An 18,221-nucleotide genomic window follows, 5' to 3' on the forward strand; every position below is an offset into this window, starting at 1 on the left:
ATAAAATTTTTCGTAATTAGTGTAGCCCTAGAAATAGTTACAGTTGTTTCCTAGGTGAATAAAACTGGAAAATAAAGTAACTCTTAGAGTATGGCTATTCTTGTCGATATTCAATGCTTTTGTAAACTTTTAATGCTCTTTGTATAAGACAATCTATCTGTGAAACTCTAACATCGTCAATCCAGTAACAGAAAAATAGAATTTTTAGCAATTTTTGCAGGAAAACCAAAGCAAGCTTTCTAAGCTATACCAGGGGTCACTTTCCCGTTCAAATGTTTAAATAAGAAGAATCAGTAAAAATTGCAGTTTGTAGCTCGACAGTGTGTCTCCGATCTAGTATATAGTGAATAACATTATACAAGGTACTCTGTGAGCTTGAAATGAAAAAAAAAAAACCTGTTACTGACGGGCAATCATTCAACCCGTACTATGTAATTTTTTTTTTATCTACTAATCTATTTTGGAGCAACTAAAAATGAGGTAGAAATATTGTTTATATATAATTCGCGATTTATCAAAATCAACAGTGTTTACGCTTTACAACTGTATACTCTTCAGGAATCTTAGTAAACTGCAAGTCGAACTATGTTTACCTAAAATCATTCGATAAAAAACTTCTCCGAAAGCAAAAAAAAAACAGGTTCTGATAAGAAAAAAAGTTGTTGGTCATTTTCAGACCCCATTTCATTGGTGACCATACCCCGAAACCTTTTTTTTTTTTTTTAGTAGGCTCATAATTTTGAGGAAGGCCGGTCCCCCTCTAACTAAAATTTTGCCTTTTACACGAGGATTCGTTTGGCAAGGGACTTATCCTTTGACCAGAGGACTTATGAATATGAGTTTTGAGTCGATCAGGAAAAAATTATACCTTTAAGGGCCCATTTCATTGGAGGGGGGCGTACCACCACGGTAATCTTTTATACTGAGTTCCCCTTGACCCAAAAGGCTGCCAGTTTTAAACTGATTAGGGATATCGAGTTTTTTGGCCCATTTCTGGACCCCCTGACACCCACCTCCATCCCAGGAAAATAGTTGGCTTTCTTAGGCCAGGAAACGATTCATGGAAGTTTCAAGCTAAACAGATAAAGTTTTTTGGACCATTTTCGGGTCCCATATATGGGGGAGGGTCAGGTTCTCCAGCTAAAAAAAATAGTTCGGGCCCTTTTTAAGGCCTATTTTTAGAAGATCCAAATTTTCGTTTTAATAATTTATTGTGTATTGGGATCCCCATAGCCAAAGAAAGAAGAAAGAAGGCAAGGAAGGGGGCTCGTCGCCTTTGATTACTTATGTGTCTTAAAAAAGATGCTAGGACCTTCTATTTCTAATCGAAAGGAGCCTCCTCGTAGTATCCTTGATCACCTACTCTATACGAAGTGGATGGGAAAACAATCCTTAGAAATCACAAGGCTCTTTGGTAAGGTGACACTAGAATTTTGCCTCTGCAAAAACAATGTCTAACGTAGTGATCCTGAAATATAATTTAGTTTTCCCTAATGATATCTGGTCTCCCATGCTCCAAGGAAGTAAATACTACTCAACAAATGTGATCATTGGATAAATATCCTTTTGAATTAAAATCAACTTGGTGGACTGTGAAAAAGTTCAGATCCATGGCTAATTGGAGAAAAAGCCAAGACAGATAGTCTGAGTGAGAAGCAAAGCTGACATAAGTCTTTTTCGGGATTGCGTAAAAATGATGTCATTTCACTTGTTGATAGATGTTATATAAATTCAATTTATTATTCAAATAAAAACATAACACAAACATCAATGACAACAAATACCCTAGAAGAGAACTTGTTGATAACCAAAAAAAAAAAAAAAAAAAAATTAAAGTGACACTGAAAAAAAATGAAAGAAGAATAAAACGTGGGTAATTAAAGCAAATTGGTTAAGAGTTGAAAGATTAAGTTATATTGTCAAGTTTTGTTACATTGCTGCACAGCGTGCAGAAACTTGTGGCTAGCTCAGCACTGGAGGGTATTTTGTTCCATTGAATAATAGATTTATAAATGGGAGATTGCTGGACAGCACTAGAAACACATTTAGGGATTATGAAGGCTCTATTGGATGAAAGTAGACAGCGGTCTTCCGAATTATGAATGTTATAATAGGTTAGTAGTTGAGGAGGAAGATTACTGTGGAAAGCAGAGTAAGCAAGCGATAAGTTTAGTTTTTGTATGATTTTATCTAGTGGAGCTATGCCAAAATCTGAGTACAAATCACGGGTTGGATATAGACGGGGAAGCCGAAAAACGGCTTTAATGGCACGGTTTTGGGCAAATTTGAGTTTTTTAGTAAAGGACCGGTTTTTATATCCCAAAACTGATCTGCAATAAGAAAAGTATGGGAAAATAAAGGAATAACAGAGGGTAACTAGGATGTCAGGAGGAAGAAAATAGTTCGCATGGTTAATCATAGCTACGTCTCTCAAAATTATTGCTGTGATGTAAGAAATATGATTAGAGAATGACAAGCATGAGTCAATAAATACACCAAGAAGCCTGGCAACCTCCACTTATGGGAGGATGTCGGATGAGTACTTGAGACCAAGAGCAGGTTGGATTACGTCTTGGTTTAGGGGGTTCTGAATAATACTACTTGACTTTGTTTTGCTATTAATGGTCATGTTATTCGTAAGGCACCACGCCTGAGCTCTGTTCAGAAGGACTTGGGCAGAGGTTATTGCCGATGGTAAATTGGTCCCAGTGATGAAGAAGTTGCTGTCATTAACAAATAGTACAGGATACACTGAAGGGCCCAGGTCCATAACAACATCATTGCTATATAGGAGAAATAAAATCGGGCCTAGAACGGAGCCTTGCGGGACACCCTGCGAATAGGTAAGGGCTGAGAGGATACTCCACCTAAGCTCACACTCTGTACCCTTCCAGATAGATAAGTCAAACCAAGAGTGGGGAACGCCACAAATACCGTAACTATATAATTTACTTATTAAAATTCTATAATTGACCGTATCAAGGACCGTAGAGAAATATAAAAATAAACCCAATGCAGTTTTTTAAAGTCGAGTTGTCAGCGTATGACCTCTGTAGCGTCAATTAGAGCATGAGAATTGGACATTTATGGCCGAAAGCCGTATTGGTGTGACGAAATCAAGGAAACAGCCCATCACACATCCTAGGGCAAAACTAACGTTGATAGGCGTGGACTAAGGGTAATGCAAATAGTCTATCAGTTCTATGGGGCATTCGAAGGCAATTACAGACCCCAAATAAAACTTTTTCTAAAATTTTAAACTGAAAAGGCCACAGCATTTTCTAGCTGATTTTCAAAATATACAAGTTTTCCACCCTTTCCAAGAAAAATATTCCAGTCCAGAGTTCAATATTCCTGTGGGTTGAGCGTTCTCCCAACTACTACTACTAATAATAATAATAATAATAACTCATCGCAGCACCAAGCCGGCTGAGGCCAACACAGCTACGCACGCTTGTCCTCCATCCCAATCTATTCAGAAGCCTCCCTCTTAACACTCTCTCAGGAAGTTCCCATTTCCCTTAAATCTTCCCTTATGACATCCTCCCATGCCGACCGAGGACGACCTACTTTCCGTTTAGACCTAGACGGTTGGCCGAAAAGGATAATCTTTGGCAATCTATCATCCTTCATTCGCAGAACGGGCGCTAGCCATCTCAACCTTTCTCTCATTATACCCGAAGAAAGAGGGATTGAACCACATTTTTCATACAGCATACTGTTTGAAATACGGTCAGCTCTCCCAACACCTACTTCTAAATTACACTTTTTAGCATACATATTAAATTATTTTTATATATATAAGCAAAAAATGATGCAGCCATGTGATTAGATCACATGTTCTGAAATATGTTCGATTCTTTGGGATTTTTAGACAGTTAAAGTTTATTTGTTTCCACTGAATTTTTTTTGTTAAATTCAGAATGTTAGCCAATTTTGCCATCACCCATCACTCTGGCGTATTGATTTTTTGAAATTACATTGTGCCTTGAAATACCAAAACTTCTCTACTTGGATTAATAGAAAATCCAGGAAAAAAGGAAACAAAATAAAAAAATAATTAAAAAAAAACTATCCCGAAATAAAACCTAATGTGCAAAATTCTTGAGTTGGAATAAACTTTTAAGGGAGGGGTACAATTTTGCTTTGGAAGGGGGAACAGTGGAAAAGGGGTTAGAAACATAGGGAAATTGTATAGTATAAAGTGAACTGGTTTTTATTTCCTACATTTCCTTTTTATATGACTAGACTATAATTCTGTAAGACAAACAAACTAATGCAACAACACAGATAGTTATTACCTAAAAAAAAGTAACTAAATATAAATATAACTAAATATAAATAAAATAATATATCTAAATATAACTAAAATATAAATATAACTAAATATATAAGTAGTGAATAAAAAAAAACAAAAAAAAAACAATATAATGCCATAGAAATTACCTTTTGACGTGAATGACTCAAGACTATTTAGTCGTCTCAGGACATCGGCAAGTGTTGCTCTAAGGCAAAGTATTTCATCGTTCTGTTCATGAACTTTTCGTTCCAGACCATGGACTCGCTCCTTAAGGGCTTCGTTTTCATGCTCAAGCATCTCATCTGTAAAAACCAGAAATTAATTTTTTTTTACTTATTTATTTATCGGAAGTCCATCGCAACATTATCTGCCACTGGTTAATTTCACCTGCTCAACCAGGTGATACATAACCGACCGCTGATTCGCCTCCTTCTTGCCATTTTTTTACAAATTAAATAAAAACCAAGTTTTTCCAAAAAAGCGTTGCATATAGAGAAATGAACATTACAACTGAGAACGAACGGAAATTACCCTATAATCTGTAAAAAAAAGTTGGATTTCAAACAATACTTTTTGCTGGAATATAAACCATTAAAAGAAATCCAATTTTTTTTTCTATGAAATTGTGATTCGTGAACATGTTCAATAGAAATTCAAATCAAATATTAGAATTTTAACAGATAAAAGCGGAAATTAATTGCCTTTTTGTGTTTAAAAAGATAATATAAAAATAAGGAAATATATATTTTACTTTGAAATGAGTTGAATTCACTTGTCTACAAAATGCAGACACAAAAATTTGAGTAAAAACATTACCTTTTTCTAAAACTTTTACGGGTGGTTTTTTATAATACCTTTTTTGTGAGTTTCTGTAGTTAGAAAATCTGTTAGGATCCTACCCTAATCTTAACAATACTAACGCTTAAAATTTGTTACCTTCCGAATTCAATTTTTTCTAATGAATAACGAAAATCCTTACGTTAGAGCAGCTCTCACTTTTGCGATGAACGCCATTTTTATAATGAGAACCAAAGAGGGTTACAAAAAAATTCTTCCCTGGATTTGCTATAAATTTGCTGCTAACGCTAAATAACCAAGTGAGCAAATTTATGAGAAGAACGAAAACGCCTGTAAATGTATTCAACTCCTTTATGTACACGTAAAGGGTCCAAGAGCTTCCCAAAACTAGGGAATGTTCCAGAGATTATTCCGTATATGAGGAGGGCTGCCCCTCCTCAACTCCTTACTCTTTACGTTAAATTTGTTTAGTGTTTTAAAATGTCTTCTTATTCCAATTCAACAGCCCTTGTGTTTCAGCAGTCGTTCTGAAAGAATCGGGAAAGCAAAGTAAATTTTTACATTTTTAATTAAATGTTTTATTTTACCGTGTTTAACGTTTCTTTGATCTTTTACTAAGAAAAAAAAATGAATACATTACTTTTCTCAATAATAATTATATTCGTCCCATATTAAAATTTGGACTTATCCGTCGATCTGCCCTCGTATGCCCTCGCAGATGAGGTCACACTCGGGCTATATTTTTATAGACACACTCGGCCTGTGTCTATTTTTTAGGAGTTAATATGAAATGAGACCATTTTTATGCTTATGACGGCTGACTTTTAATTTATTTTTGCTGATCTTTTAATTTTTATGTTATCTTAAGTATTATGTTGCCCGAGCAAGTTTTTGACAAATCGAAAACTCGCAGTTGTAAACACACTGATGTTGTGTTTTCTCACCTCTGCCTATTCTTTTGGAGTTAGGATTAACTTAACTGAGGCCTTTGCTCTTTTTTCTACTGTTGATTTTTAATTTGTCTCCAATCTCTTATTCTCTATATTATTTTAAGAATAAATTTATTATTCTTTCTTTCTACTATATTTTGCTTACTACAAGTACAAAATGAAGTATATGTCTGTTGTTAGGTTGTCGATAATTTCTTGTCGAGGTTAAACAGAATAAACCAGGATAAACCGTTATAACAATTCGTTCACTGAGATTTAGTATTTATATACTTTTTTGTCACTTGCTAAAACTCTTTAACCTTAACTCTCAAATACCATCAATCTTGTTTCAACCAAATTCCTCTTGAATAGGCAACGTCGGCTTAATTGGATAATATGTCTCACTTAGCTAATCAATGCTTTACTTGAAGTTTTACTGCTTCAAAACTTAAGGGCTGGGCACACGTAGCTGATTTCAGGAACTGATTTCCAAATCAGCGCCGATTTTAAAGAAAATTAAATAAAAAAAACAAGTTTTTTAAACTGAAAGTAAGGAGCGACATTAAAACTTAAAACGAACAGAAATTATTCCGTATATGAAAGGGCTGTCCCCTCCTCAACGCCTCGCTCTTTACGCTAAAGTTTTTTATTGTTTTAAAAAATAAAGTTGTGAGACAGAGTCAAACTTTAGCGTAAAGAGCGAGGCGTTGAGGAGGGGACAGCCCCTTTCATATACGGAATATTTTCTGTTCGTTTTAAGTTTTAATGTCGCTCCTTACTTTCAGTTTAAAAAACTTGTTTTTTTTTATTTAATTTCTGATCGTTTTTTAGTTAATGCAGCTTTTATTTGCATAAAAATTTTACTTTTCTTTTGCTAAATGGATGTCTTTACAAATTAACTTACGTAACTAACTTCTATATTTGTATATTTTTCTTCTGGCAAAAAATACAAAGTTGCAGAGTTTTGCAGATATGAGCTTGAAACCTATGTAATAGGGTTTTCTGATACGCTGAATCTGACGGTGTGATTTTTATTAAAATTCTTTCACTTGTAGGGGATGTTTCCCCCTCTTTAAAAATCGAGTAAATTTTCTCAGGCTCGTAGCCTTTGATGAGTAATACTAAACTTAATAAAATTTATATATTTAGAATCAGCATTATAAACACATTCTTTTGATACATTTATTGACATCAAAATTCCGTTTTTAAAAGTTTCGATTACTATTGAGCAGTATCGCTTGTTTTTATTGTTTTTTTTTATTACGTATATGTTATTACGTATATGAGGGGGTTCTCACCTTAGTCAATACCACGCTCTTTACGTTAAAAGTTAAAAAAAAATTTGATTAACAAACACCTGAATCACAAAGGCCGTTTAACTAGAATAGATTCCGGAGAACCCCCTGACATACGTTATAATTTCTGTTCGTTTTAAGTTCTAATATTCCTTCTTACATTTCAGTTGAAAAAACTTGTTTTTTTATTTAATTTCTGATCGTTTTTTAAATAATGCTTGGAAATCCGGCGCCCCCTTCATAGAAATGTCTCTTACCCCGAAGAAATATCCTCCACGGAAATATTCTCCAGAGTAACCCCCTCCTCTAGCCCCCCTCCAGAAAAAATCCTTCCTGAAAATGGTTGTATACTTCCCAATAACCAATAAATAATGCTAGCAAGTCCGGCGCCCCCTTCATGGCAATTTCCCTCCCCCCATGAAAACTTCCTTCATGAACAGATCATCCAACATAACCACCGACCCACCCGTCCCTCCCACTACCAGAAAAAAAACCTCCTGAAAACTTCTGTATACTTCCCAATAACCAATACTATATGTTAACATTGGGTAAAGTTCATAACTTTTAGCCCTCCCTCTGGGAACTTCGGGGATTAAGTCATCCTAAAAGACATATTTATCATATTTTCGACTATGCTGAACAAAATGGCTATCTCAAAATTTTGATCGGGTGACTTTGGGAAAAAAATAAGCGTGGGAGGGGGCCTAGTTGCCCTCCATTTTTTTTGGTCACTTAAAAGGGGCACTAGAAATTTTAATTTCCATTCCAATGAGCCCTCGCACGATATTCTAGGACCACTGGGTCGATACGATCACCCCTGGGGAAAAAAAAAAACAACAAACAAAAAAACAAAAAAACACGCATCCGTGATCTTTCTTCTTGCGAAAAATGGAAAATTCCACATTTTTGTAGATAGGAGCTTGAAACCTCAACAGTAGGGTTCTCTGATACGCTGAATATGATGGTGTTATTTTCATTTAGGTTCTATAACTTTTAGGGGGTGTTTCCCCCTTTTTTCGAAAATCAACCAATTTTTCTCAGGCGCGTAACTTTTGATGGGTATGACTAAACTTGATGAAAGTTATATATGTGAATTCAGCATTGAAATCTGATTCTTTTGATCTATCTATTGGTATCAAAAACCCGTTTTCTAGAGTTTCGGTTACCATTGAGCCGGGTCGCTCCTTACTTACAGTTCGTTACCACGAACTGTTTGATCGGCGTCGATTTGAGGCTGAAAAATTTTCAACAGATTTACAAAATCAGCGCTGATTTTCATCATGATCATCACCAAAAAATAGGGATACAAATAAATAGTCAGCCAGAGATATCTGTGGTGAAAGACCCGACTTCTGAGCTTGAGAATTAAACTGAGAACTAAGCTAGGATTAATCAAGTAACTATTAATAGACTCCAGTTGACTATTTGTGTCCATCATTTTTTGTTTTGAAAATTTTGCGCAATAAATTTTTCTTTCAACCAAATTTTTCTTACCGCTATCGTTTGTCTACTGATGCTGAAATCAGTTCCCGAAATCAGCTACGTGTGTCTAGCCCTTTAAAGGTTATATGCAGGTGAATTCGCGATGTGCAGGGTTGCCACGGTAAAAAGAATTTTTTAGCTACTCAGGACCCCCGAAGAGGTATTTTTGAGAAAAAATTGCTATATTGAAAAAAAGTATCGATTATATTGTTGCTATCCTTCGATGTTTTCTTTTATTCCAAAGTTTGTTCATGGTTTTGCCATGGTTTGTTTTTGTAGTTTAGGTAAAGTTGGAGGAGTTTACCAAGACCAGCCACGCCCGGACTCCTCCTGCTACGATTATTTGATGCAAAAACTATTCCTACTACGATACTTCCTTCACAGATTAAATTAACTAATTTGATTTATACAACTCGTTAACCAGTCTCAGAGCCGTTCCTAGGGTGGCACCCGGGGGACAATTTACAGCGCCACTCCCCCCTCCTCCCGACTCAAATATGAGCAAAAAAACTCCCAAATAATGAGATAAATTTGACCGAAGTGGGCGAATCCTCATCCACAGCGTCAGATTTGTGGGCACATTTCAAGAGCATAAATACGTGATATTTGCCTCAGCAGTGGTTGTATCGTTTTCAGTGTTTATGATGCAGGCAAAATAACACAAGAAACATATGATTGACAAGAAAAATCATATGATTGACGTCATATCCATGAGCAAAAAAAAATCAATTACAACATCCCCCCCCCCAGGAGCGAACGTACGGTTTTGTATATATGACGCATGCAACATTACAAAAGGAACATAGCTAAGTATAAAATACCAAGTGTAATTAGTCTATTTAGAACAGGCTTTAAGGCAGTTTTAAAATGCCTAGAGGAAAAATGAACAACCTAAACCGTCAAATGTGACAAAACCAATCCGAACAACTAAGGTAAAGGATGTTGAAAAAATTGTCTAAAGTAATTTTAAACGAAAATGAAGAACAAAGAAATATACAGTTAGAATACTTGCGTCAGCGACAATTACAACGAGTCAAAAACAAAAGTGAAGAACAAAGAAGTATCCGGTTCGAAGATAAGTGGCAGCAAGAATTAAAACGAGTCAAAAACAAAAGTGAAGAATAAAGAAATATGCGGTCAAAAGTTATGCTACAGCTAGAACAAAGAAATATGCGGTCAGAAGATAAGCGGCAGCGATAATTACAAGCGATCGAAAAAGTAATCGTAAAAATGCGCCAAAATTGAAGCTACTAAGAAAGATCTGGACTTTTAGAAGACAAGATACATTGAAAATCAGAACGATTCAAAAATGAAACTGAAGAAGAACCAAATATTACGTCAGAAGAACTTCGCCATCACAATCTTCAACACCAACAAAATTAGGCGCAACACCCAGTACAAACCTACAGAGATGTAACCTGGACAGCGAGAATCCAAACGTGTCAAAATTGAAAATGATAGCGATAATGATTGGGTTTGGGATTTTGACATAGATAAGGTCATCAATGCCTACCATAACTTTGTTAAAAAAAAACAATTTTCAGCGATATGTATTTCATTGTGACGAAAGATAAGCCGAGATGTAACGAAGCAAACAAATTGAAAATGATAGTGATGATAATGGGGTTTTAGATTTTTGACATGGATAAGGTTGTCAATACCTACCATATCTTTGAAAATCAAAAATATGGACTGGATAAATAGCTCGAAATAAAGGAAATTTTTGTCCCACCAATTGAACAATTAAAAGAAAAAAAGGTTCGACGATATGTCTTTCATAATCACAAAAGACAAGCCAAGGCAAAAGAAGAAGTTTTTGTACCACCACCCGAATAATTAAAAGAAACTAAGGTGGTCGTAAATGCCTTCCCTACCTTATAAAATCAAAAACCTGGACTAGATAGATCGTTGGAACAAAAAGAAATTTTTGTCCCACCACCTGAACAATTAAAAGAAACAAAGGGTCGGCAACACGTCTTTCTTAATGACAAAAGACAAGCCGAGGTAAAAAAAAAGAAGTTTTCGTCCCACCACCTGAACAATTAAAAGAAACAAAGCTTCGGCGATGTGTCTTTCATAATGAGAAAAAACAAGCCGAGGCAAAAGTTAAAGGTCCAATAAAAAAATATAATTTTACAAAGGCACCACTTCTAATATAAGGTCAATTTGGACGTAATGACATTAATAAAAGGCCAAAATTGTCTGCGTTTAGAAGACAAGCGACAGTAAGAATCTATATATAGAAGCCTGCCGAGTGCCCCGTACCTATGTTAAAAAAATGAAGGTTCGGCGATATGTTTGCCATAATGACGAAAGATAAGCCGAGGTGTAACGAACCAAACAAATTGAAAATGATAACGATGATGATCGGGTTTGGGATTTTGACAAGTTTAAGGTCATCAATACCTACCATACTTTTGAAAATTAAAAATATGGACTGGATAAATCGTTGGAAGAAAAAGAAGTTTTTGTCCCACCACCTCAACAATTAAAAGAAACAAAGGTTCGGCAATATGTCTTTCATAATGACAAAAGTTAAGCCATGGCAAAAGAAGAAATTTTTGTCCCACCACCTGAACGATAGAAAGTGACAAAGGTGGCCGTCAATGTCTTCCATATCTTGTAAAATCAAACACCTGGACTATATAAACAGTTGGAAGAAAAAGCAATTTTTGTCCCACCACCTGAACAATTGAAAGAAACAAAGGCTCTGTGATATGTCGTTCATAATGACAAAAGACAAGCCGAGAAAAACTTCGAAGTTAGAAAAATATGTAATTTTACAAAGGCAACACTTTTAATTTAAGATCCATTTGGACGTCACGACATCAAGAAAAGGCTCAAATTGTCTCCGTTTAGAAGACAATCTTGAACATGCAATATAGTTAAACACCGTAAGAAAATTTATTTCGTGAAACTTGATTTATCATGATATGCTAGTAGGTTAACTTAAACTAACCTACACAAGCCAGGTTAGTTTAAGTTAGGTTATATGACATGATACCTTACCTAACTTAACCTAACCTAGGCTGTGTAGGTTAGGTTAACCTACTAGCATATCATGATAAACTAAGTTTCACGAACAAAAATCAGTAAACATCAAGTTCCATGTAGAATATCAGTTTCGTTATGCGTCATGTGTTTTTGTCCATAAAAGATCTTGTCAGGAGAAAAATCAATGCACAAGTTTCACGAAGAGAAAAAACAACATGCAACATGTCTCGCGAAAAAAATCATCATGCTCACGAACAAAAATCAGCATGCACCAAGTTCCATGAACAAAATCAGATCGTAAGGGGAAAAAAGGGGAACCCCCCCCCCTCCATGTCCTATTTTTCTCAAACCCATCCGATAAAAACTTTGAGATATCCATTTTTTTCAAAATGGTTCAAAGATCATATAACGTAAACTCCGGGGTCGACACAATCCTTCACTGCCCGGGGTAGAAGCTGTAAGTTATGCCCAAGGGGCATATATAGCTGTTATGGAAGGGATACTCGTATACGCTTCAGATAGGGCTCATTTGATTGGAAATTGGAAGTTCTAGTTCAGTTTTAAAGAGTCGGTCAGAGGGCAACTATCCCCCCACGCCCTTTTACCCCCAAATGAATCCGATAAAAATTTTGAGATAGCCATTTTGTTAAAAATAGTTCAAAGGTCAGATAACAAAACTCCGGTGTCGGCACAACCCCCCCCCCATCCCCCTCCAGGATCCGGGGGCAGATGTTGCAAGTTATGCCCTGGGGGCATATTTGGTTCTTATGGAAGGGATGCTGGTATAAACTTCAGAGAGGGTTCATATTAATGGAAATTGAAAGTTCTCGTCAATTTTTAAAAGTCACAAGAGATTGGAGGGTAACTAGCCCCCCTCCCACGCCCTTTTCCCTAAACCCATCCGATACAAATTTTGAGATATCTATTTTTTAAATAGTTCAAAGGTCAGATAACAAAAACTCCGGCGTCGACATTGACTTTTTCTCATCACGAATCTGATTTTGTTCATGGAACTTGTTGCAACCTCATATTTTTGTTCGTGGAACTTGTAGAATGATTTTTTTTTGTCGTGGAACTTGTAGCATGATGTTTTTTTTCGTGAGACATGTTGCACGTGTTTTTTTCTCCTCGCAAAACTGCTTTTCCTCGTGTTGAGCTTGTCGTGTACTGATTTTTATTCGTGAAACTTGATTTATCATGATATGCTAGTAGGTTAACTTAAACTAACCTACACAAGCCAGGTTAGTTTAAGTTAGGTTATATGACATGATACCTTACCTAACTTAACCTAACCTAGGCTGTGTAGGTTAGGTTAACCTACTAGCATATCATGATAAACTAAGTTTCACGAACAAAAATCAGTAAACATCAAGTTCCATGTAGAATATCAGTTTCGTTATGCGTCATGTGTTTTTGTCCATAAAAGATCTTGTCAGGAGAAAAATCAATGCACAAGTTTCACGAAGAGAAAAAACAACATGCAACATGTCTCGCGAAAAAAATCATCATGCTCACGAACAAAAATCAGCATGCACCAAGTTCCATGAACAAAATCAGATCGTAAGGGAAAAAATCAATGTATAAATTTTAGGAATAGAAAAATTAGCATTCAACAAGTTTCACCAAAAAAAAAAATCAGCATGCAACACGTTCCACAAACAACAGATCAGCCCGCAACAACTATCATAGGCAGCGCAATCGCGCTGCCTAAGTAAAGAACAATGTTGGCATATTGTATTATCTTTTTTTGTTTTCTTCCATATCAGAGCACTTCGTATCGAAGGAGTTGTGTAGAAACTTCGAAAAGGGCTCATTCGATTGGAAATTGTAATAGCTAGTGCCCTTTTTAATAGTCGAAAGTGATTGGAAGGCAACTAAAACCCCTTCGACGTCCACCATTTCACCAAAAATATCCAATCAAAATTTTGAGATAGCCATTTTGTTAAGCGTAGTTGATTTCCAGATAGAATTATGTTTCTGAGGAGAACACTCCCCCACCGCCTTTAGGACAAGGGTTGTTAGTTATGCCCTGGGGGATATCAAAACCCCTCTCACGCCCACCCTTTTCCCCAAACACGTCCATTCAAATTTTGAAATAGACAGTTTTTTCAACGTAGTGAAAGTTCTGGAAATTAGGTATGTGAGGATGACAAACCCTCACAGCCCTCAGGGCAAGGGTTGTAAGTTACGCTCTGGGGGCATATAAGGTTTTTATAGAAAGATTTGTCGTGGAAACTTTAATAAGGATTCATTGGATCTAAAATTGAAATGGCTATTGCCCTTTTTAATAGTCAAAATTGATTGGAAGGCAACTAAAACCCCTTTCACGCCCACCATTTCCCCAAACACATCCAATAAAAATTTTGAGAAACTTGAAAAAGAGGTCATACGATAGGAAATTAAAAGTGCTAGTGCCCTTTTTAATAGTCGAAAGTAATTTAAGGCACCCCGATGCCTTCCCAAGGCCAGAACTTAGTTTCCACTTTACTGAAAAAAACATACAAATGAATGTGCATTGTCATTTTAGTATATATTTACTGATATTTAGTAATCAAAAAGTTAATATTATTTGATTTATTAAAGTGATAAAAATAAAAACACTTATAATTTTTCAGTAAAGTACAAATTATATTCTGGCCTTGGGAAGGCATCGAGGTTTTGAGCCCAACTCATAATAATTTCTGCTTGTTTTGAGTTTGACTCGGTTATTTGTTGTAATTTCTGTTCTTTTTGGGTTTCATTTATTTATCGATGCTGATTTGTGGTAGTTTCACGCTTGGTAGATTATTTGATTTTATGTTTGCTAATTTTTGGTTTAAAAAAATCCTTTACTTTTCTTCGAAAAACTTATTTTGTGGAAAAAGTTTTTTTTAATCAAACATGAAACAAAAATAAGTTTCACGATGATAAAAATCAATGTATAACTTTTACATTGAGAAAAATCAATGTACAAGTTCCATGAACAAAATCAGCATGCAATAAGTTCCATGAACATAATCAGATTCGTGAGGAGAAAAAAATTCAATGTAAACGTTTCACGAACGGGAAAATTAGCAATCAACAAATTTCACTAACAATAATCAGCGTGCAACACGTTCCACGAACAAATGATCAGCATACAACAAGTACCATGAAGAAAATAAAGTTTCAAGATGAGAATAATCAATGTATAACTATTGCGATGAGATCAATGTCCAAGTTTCACGACAAAAATTACCATGTGACATGTTTCACGGACAAAAAATCAGTATGCAACAGGTTCCACGAACAAAAAAAAACAGCACGCAAGAAGTTCCATGAAGAAAATTAGTTTCACAAGGAAAAAAATCAATGTACGTGTCTCACGAAGAGAAAAAATCAACATGTAACACGTTTCACGAAAAAAACAACATTCAAAATGTTTCACGAACAAAAATCAGAATGCAAAAACTTCCTTGAATAAAATCAGTTTCATCAGGAGAAAAAAAATCAATGTACGAGTTATACGAGGGGAAAAATCAACATGCAACAAGTTTCACGAACTAAAAAATCAGGATGCAACAAGTTCCACGAACAAAAATATATATGCATTAAGTTTCATGATTTGAATCGGTTTCACGAGGAGAACAATCAATGTATCACTTTCGCCAAAAGAAAAATTAACATGTGACAAGTTTTACGAACAAAAAAGCAGCACGCTACACGCTCTACGAAGAACAAAAAATCAGCATGCAATAAGTTCCTTAAGTAAAATCAGTTTCACGAGGCAAAAAATCAATGTACGATTTTCACAAAGAAAAAAATCAACATGCGACAAGTTACATTAGTAAAAATCGGCACTCAACAAGTTCCACAATCATAAATCAGCACGCGGCAATTTCCATGAAGAAATTCAGTTTCACGAGGGAAAAAAATTCAATGTACAAATTTCAAGAAGAGAAAAATCGATGTAACATGTTTCACGGACAAAAATCCCCATGCAAGAAGTTCCAAGAATAAAAAATCAGCACGAGCGAAGATCCATGAAGAAAATCTACTTCAGGAGGAGACAAAATCAATGTACAAGCTTCACGAAGACAAAAATCAACGTGTAACAAGTTTCACTGACAATAATCAGCACGAAAGTTCCAGGAACCAAAAATCAGCATGCAACAAGTTCCATGAACAAAATTAGTTTTGCGAGGAGAAAAATTAATGTACAAGTTTCACGAAGAAAAAAAAAATCAACATGTAACAAGTTTCACGAACAAAAAAAAGCAGGCAACAACTTCCAGGACGAAAAATAAACACGTAATATTTTCTTTGAAACAAAATCAGATTCATGAGGAGAAAAATCAATGTACAAGTTTCACGAAGAGAAAAAGCAACATGCAACAAGTTTCGCGGACAAAAATCAGTATGCAAAAAGTTCCACGAGCAAAAATCAGCCTGCGACAAGTTCCTGGAACAAAATCAGTTGCACGAAGAGAAAAATTAATGTACAAGTTTCGCGAAGAGAAAAAATCAACATGTATGAAGTATCAGGAACAAAAATCAGCACGCAGTTCCGCGAATAAAAATCAGGGCGACAAGTTGCACGAACCAAATAAGTTTCACGACGAGAGATTAATGTACAGGTTTCGTGAAGAGAAAAATCAACATGCAACAAGTTTCATGGACAAAAATCAGCATGCAACAAGTTCCGTGAATGAAATCAGCACACAACAAGTTTCATCAACAATATCAGTTTCAGGAAGAGAAAAATCAATGTAAATGCTTCACGAAGAGAAAAATCAGCATACAACAAGTTTCACGAACAAAAATTAGCACACAAGTTTCAAAAACAAAAAACAGCATACAACAAGTTTCTTGGACAACATCAGTTTTACGAAAAGAAAAATCAATGTACAAATATCACGAAGGGTAAAAAAACAACATCCAAAGAGTTTCGCGAAAAAAAGAAAAATCACCACGCAACAAGTTTCATAAACAAAATCAGCATGCAACAAGTTCCATGAACAAAATTAGTTTCGTGAGAAGAAAAATTAATGTACAAGTTTCATGAAGAGAAAAATCAACATGTAACAAGTTTCAAGAACAAAAAAAGCATGCAACAAGTTCCACGAACAAAAATCAGCATGCGACAAGTTCCATGAACAAAATCAGTTTCACGACGAGAAAAATCAATGTACAAGTTTCACGAAGAGAAAAAGCAACATGCAACAAGTTTCGCGGACAAAAATCAGTATGCAAAAAGTTCCACGAGCAAAAATCAGCTTGCAACACGTATCATGAACAAAATCAGTTTTACGAAGAGAAAATTAACATAAAACGAGTTTAACGAACAAAAATCAGCACTCAACAAGTTCCATGAACGAAATTCGTTTCATGAGGAGAAAGTTTCACGAATAGAAAAATCAGCATGCAACAAATTCCATGATAAAATCAGTTTCGCGAGGAGAAAAATCAATGTACAAAATTCAAGAAGAAAAAATCAGCATGCAACAAGTTTCATGAACAAAAACTTAGCATGTGACAAGTTCCCCGAACAATGCTTGGATTTCGGTTGAATTGCTTGCTAGGATCCTCCGATGGTTAGCTTAGAGCCCCCTCTGTTGGAAATGGTCGCTAGGGCCCGGTTGAATTGGATGCTTGGGTTCTCCGGTGGTCGGGGACCCCGTTAGAATTGCTCGCTGGATGTTGCATTGGAATTGCTTGCTAGGGGCCCCAGTTGAATTGGATGCTCGGGCTCCGTTTAAATGGTTGCTAGGGTCCTCCGATGGTTAGGTTAGGGAGGGGTGATGAGTGGGGGATGCAACGTGGATGCCGGAGGAAAGACGTGTAAAGCTGTTATGGTTTGGAGTGTTTTGTAGAGCATTATGATAGGCTTGGCTTGCAAAAAACTTCAATCACCTGATTGAAGCATAATTTTTAACAAGAAATGTCTAAAAAATTTCTTAGGAATGATGAAGAGGGCGTCGGAAGGTTCAGAAGTACAGTAATATCGTGGCACTGTGGCGTGCATTGCTTGGAATAGAACCTTCTAGCAATGAAATGCCGAGTTCCTGCTGTTCAAATAAAAACTTAATTTAAGTTCATGATGTTATTTTCGGGTTGAAAATGTCCTAGGGGTGATGATTAGGGGTGCCACGCGGAAGCCGGAGGGGCAGGCATGTAAAGCTGTGATGGTGTGGTGTTTTGTGGAGACATTATGATAGGCTTGGCTTGCAAAAACGTGAATCACCGGACTGAAGCATAATTTTTAACGAGAAATGCCTGAAAATGTCTAAGGAATGATGAAGGGGGTGTCAGAGGGATCCGCAGAGCAGTAATAGTGTAGCACTGTGGCGTTAATTGCTTAGAGTATCACGTTCATAGCGACGAAAACCACACTGCCTTTCCATCATAAACAATAAGCAGAACAATAGGGAAATTTTATACAGTGGAACGCAACTTGAAATGAAT

The 18,221-nt window shown here is 35.9% G+C and overlaps 1 protein-coding gene across 5 annotated transcripts in view; it reads right to left on the minus strand.

The window, feature by feature from the left end:
* The window catches only part of LOC148950714 (echinoderm microtubule-associated protein-like 2), a 193,721-nt gene that overhangs the window by 106,526 nt on the left and 68,974 nt on the right, over positions 1-18,221 (minus strand). For all 5 annotated transcript variants that reach the window (XM_089092591.1, XM_089092590.1, XM_089092588.1 and 2 more), the window contains one exon: positions 4,447-4,602. In XM_089092591.1, coding sequence (XP_088948717.1) covers positions 4,447-4,602 — 156 coding nt within the window. The remainder of the gene's footprint in view (positions 1-4,446; positions 4,603-18,221) is intronic.

This window comes from Artemia sp. Qi Xiang Cuo, chromosome 7, assembly GCF_049724085.1.
Source record: "Artemia sp. Qi Xiang Cuo chromosome 7, ASM4972408v1, whole genome shotgun sequence".
NCBI lineage: Eukaryota > Metazoa > Arthropoda > Branchiopoda > Anostraca > Artemiidae > Artemia > Artemia sp. Qi Xiang Cuo.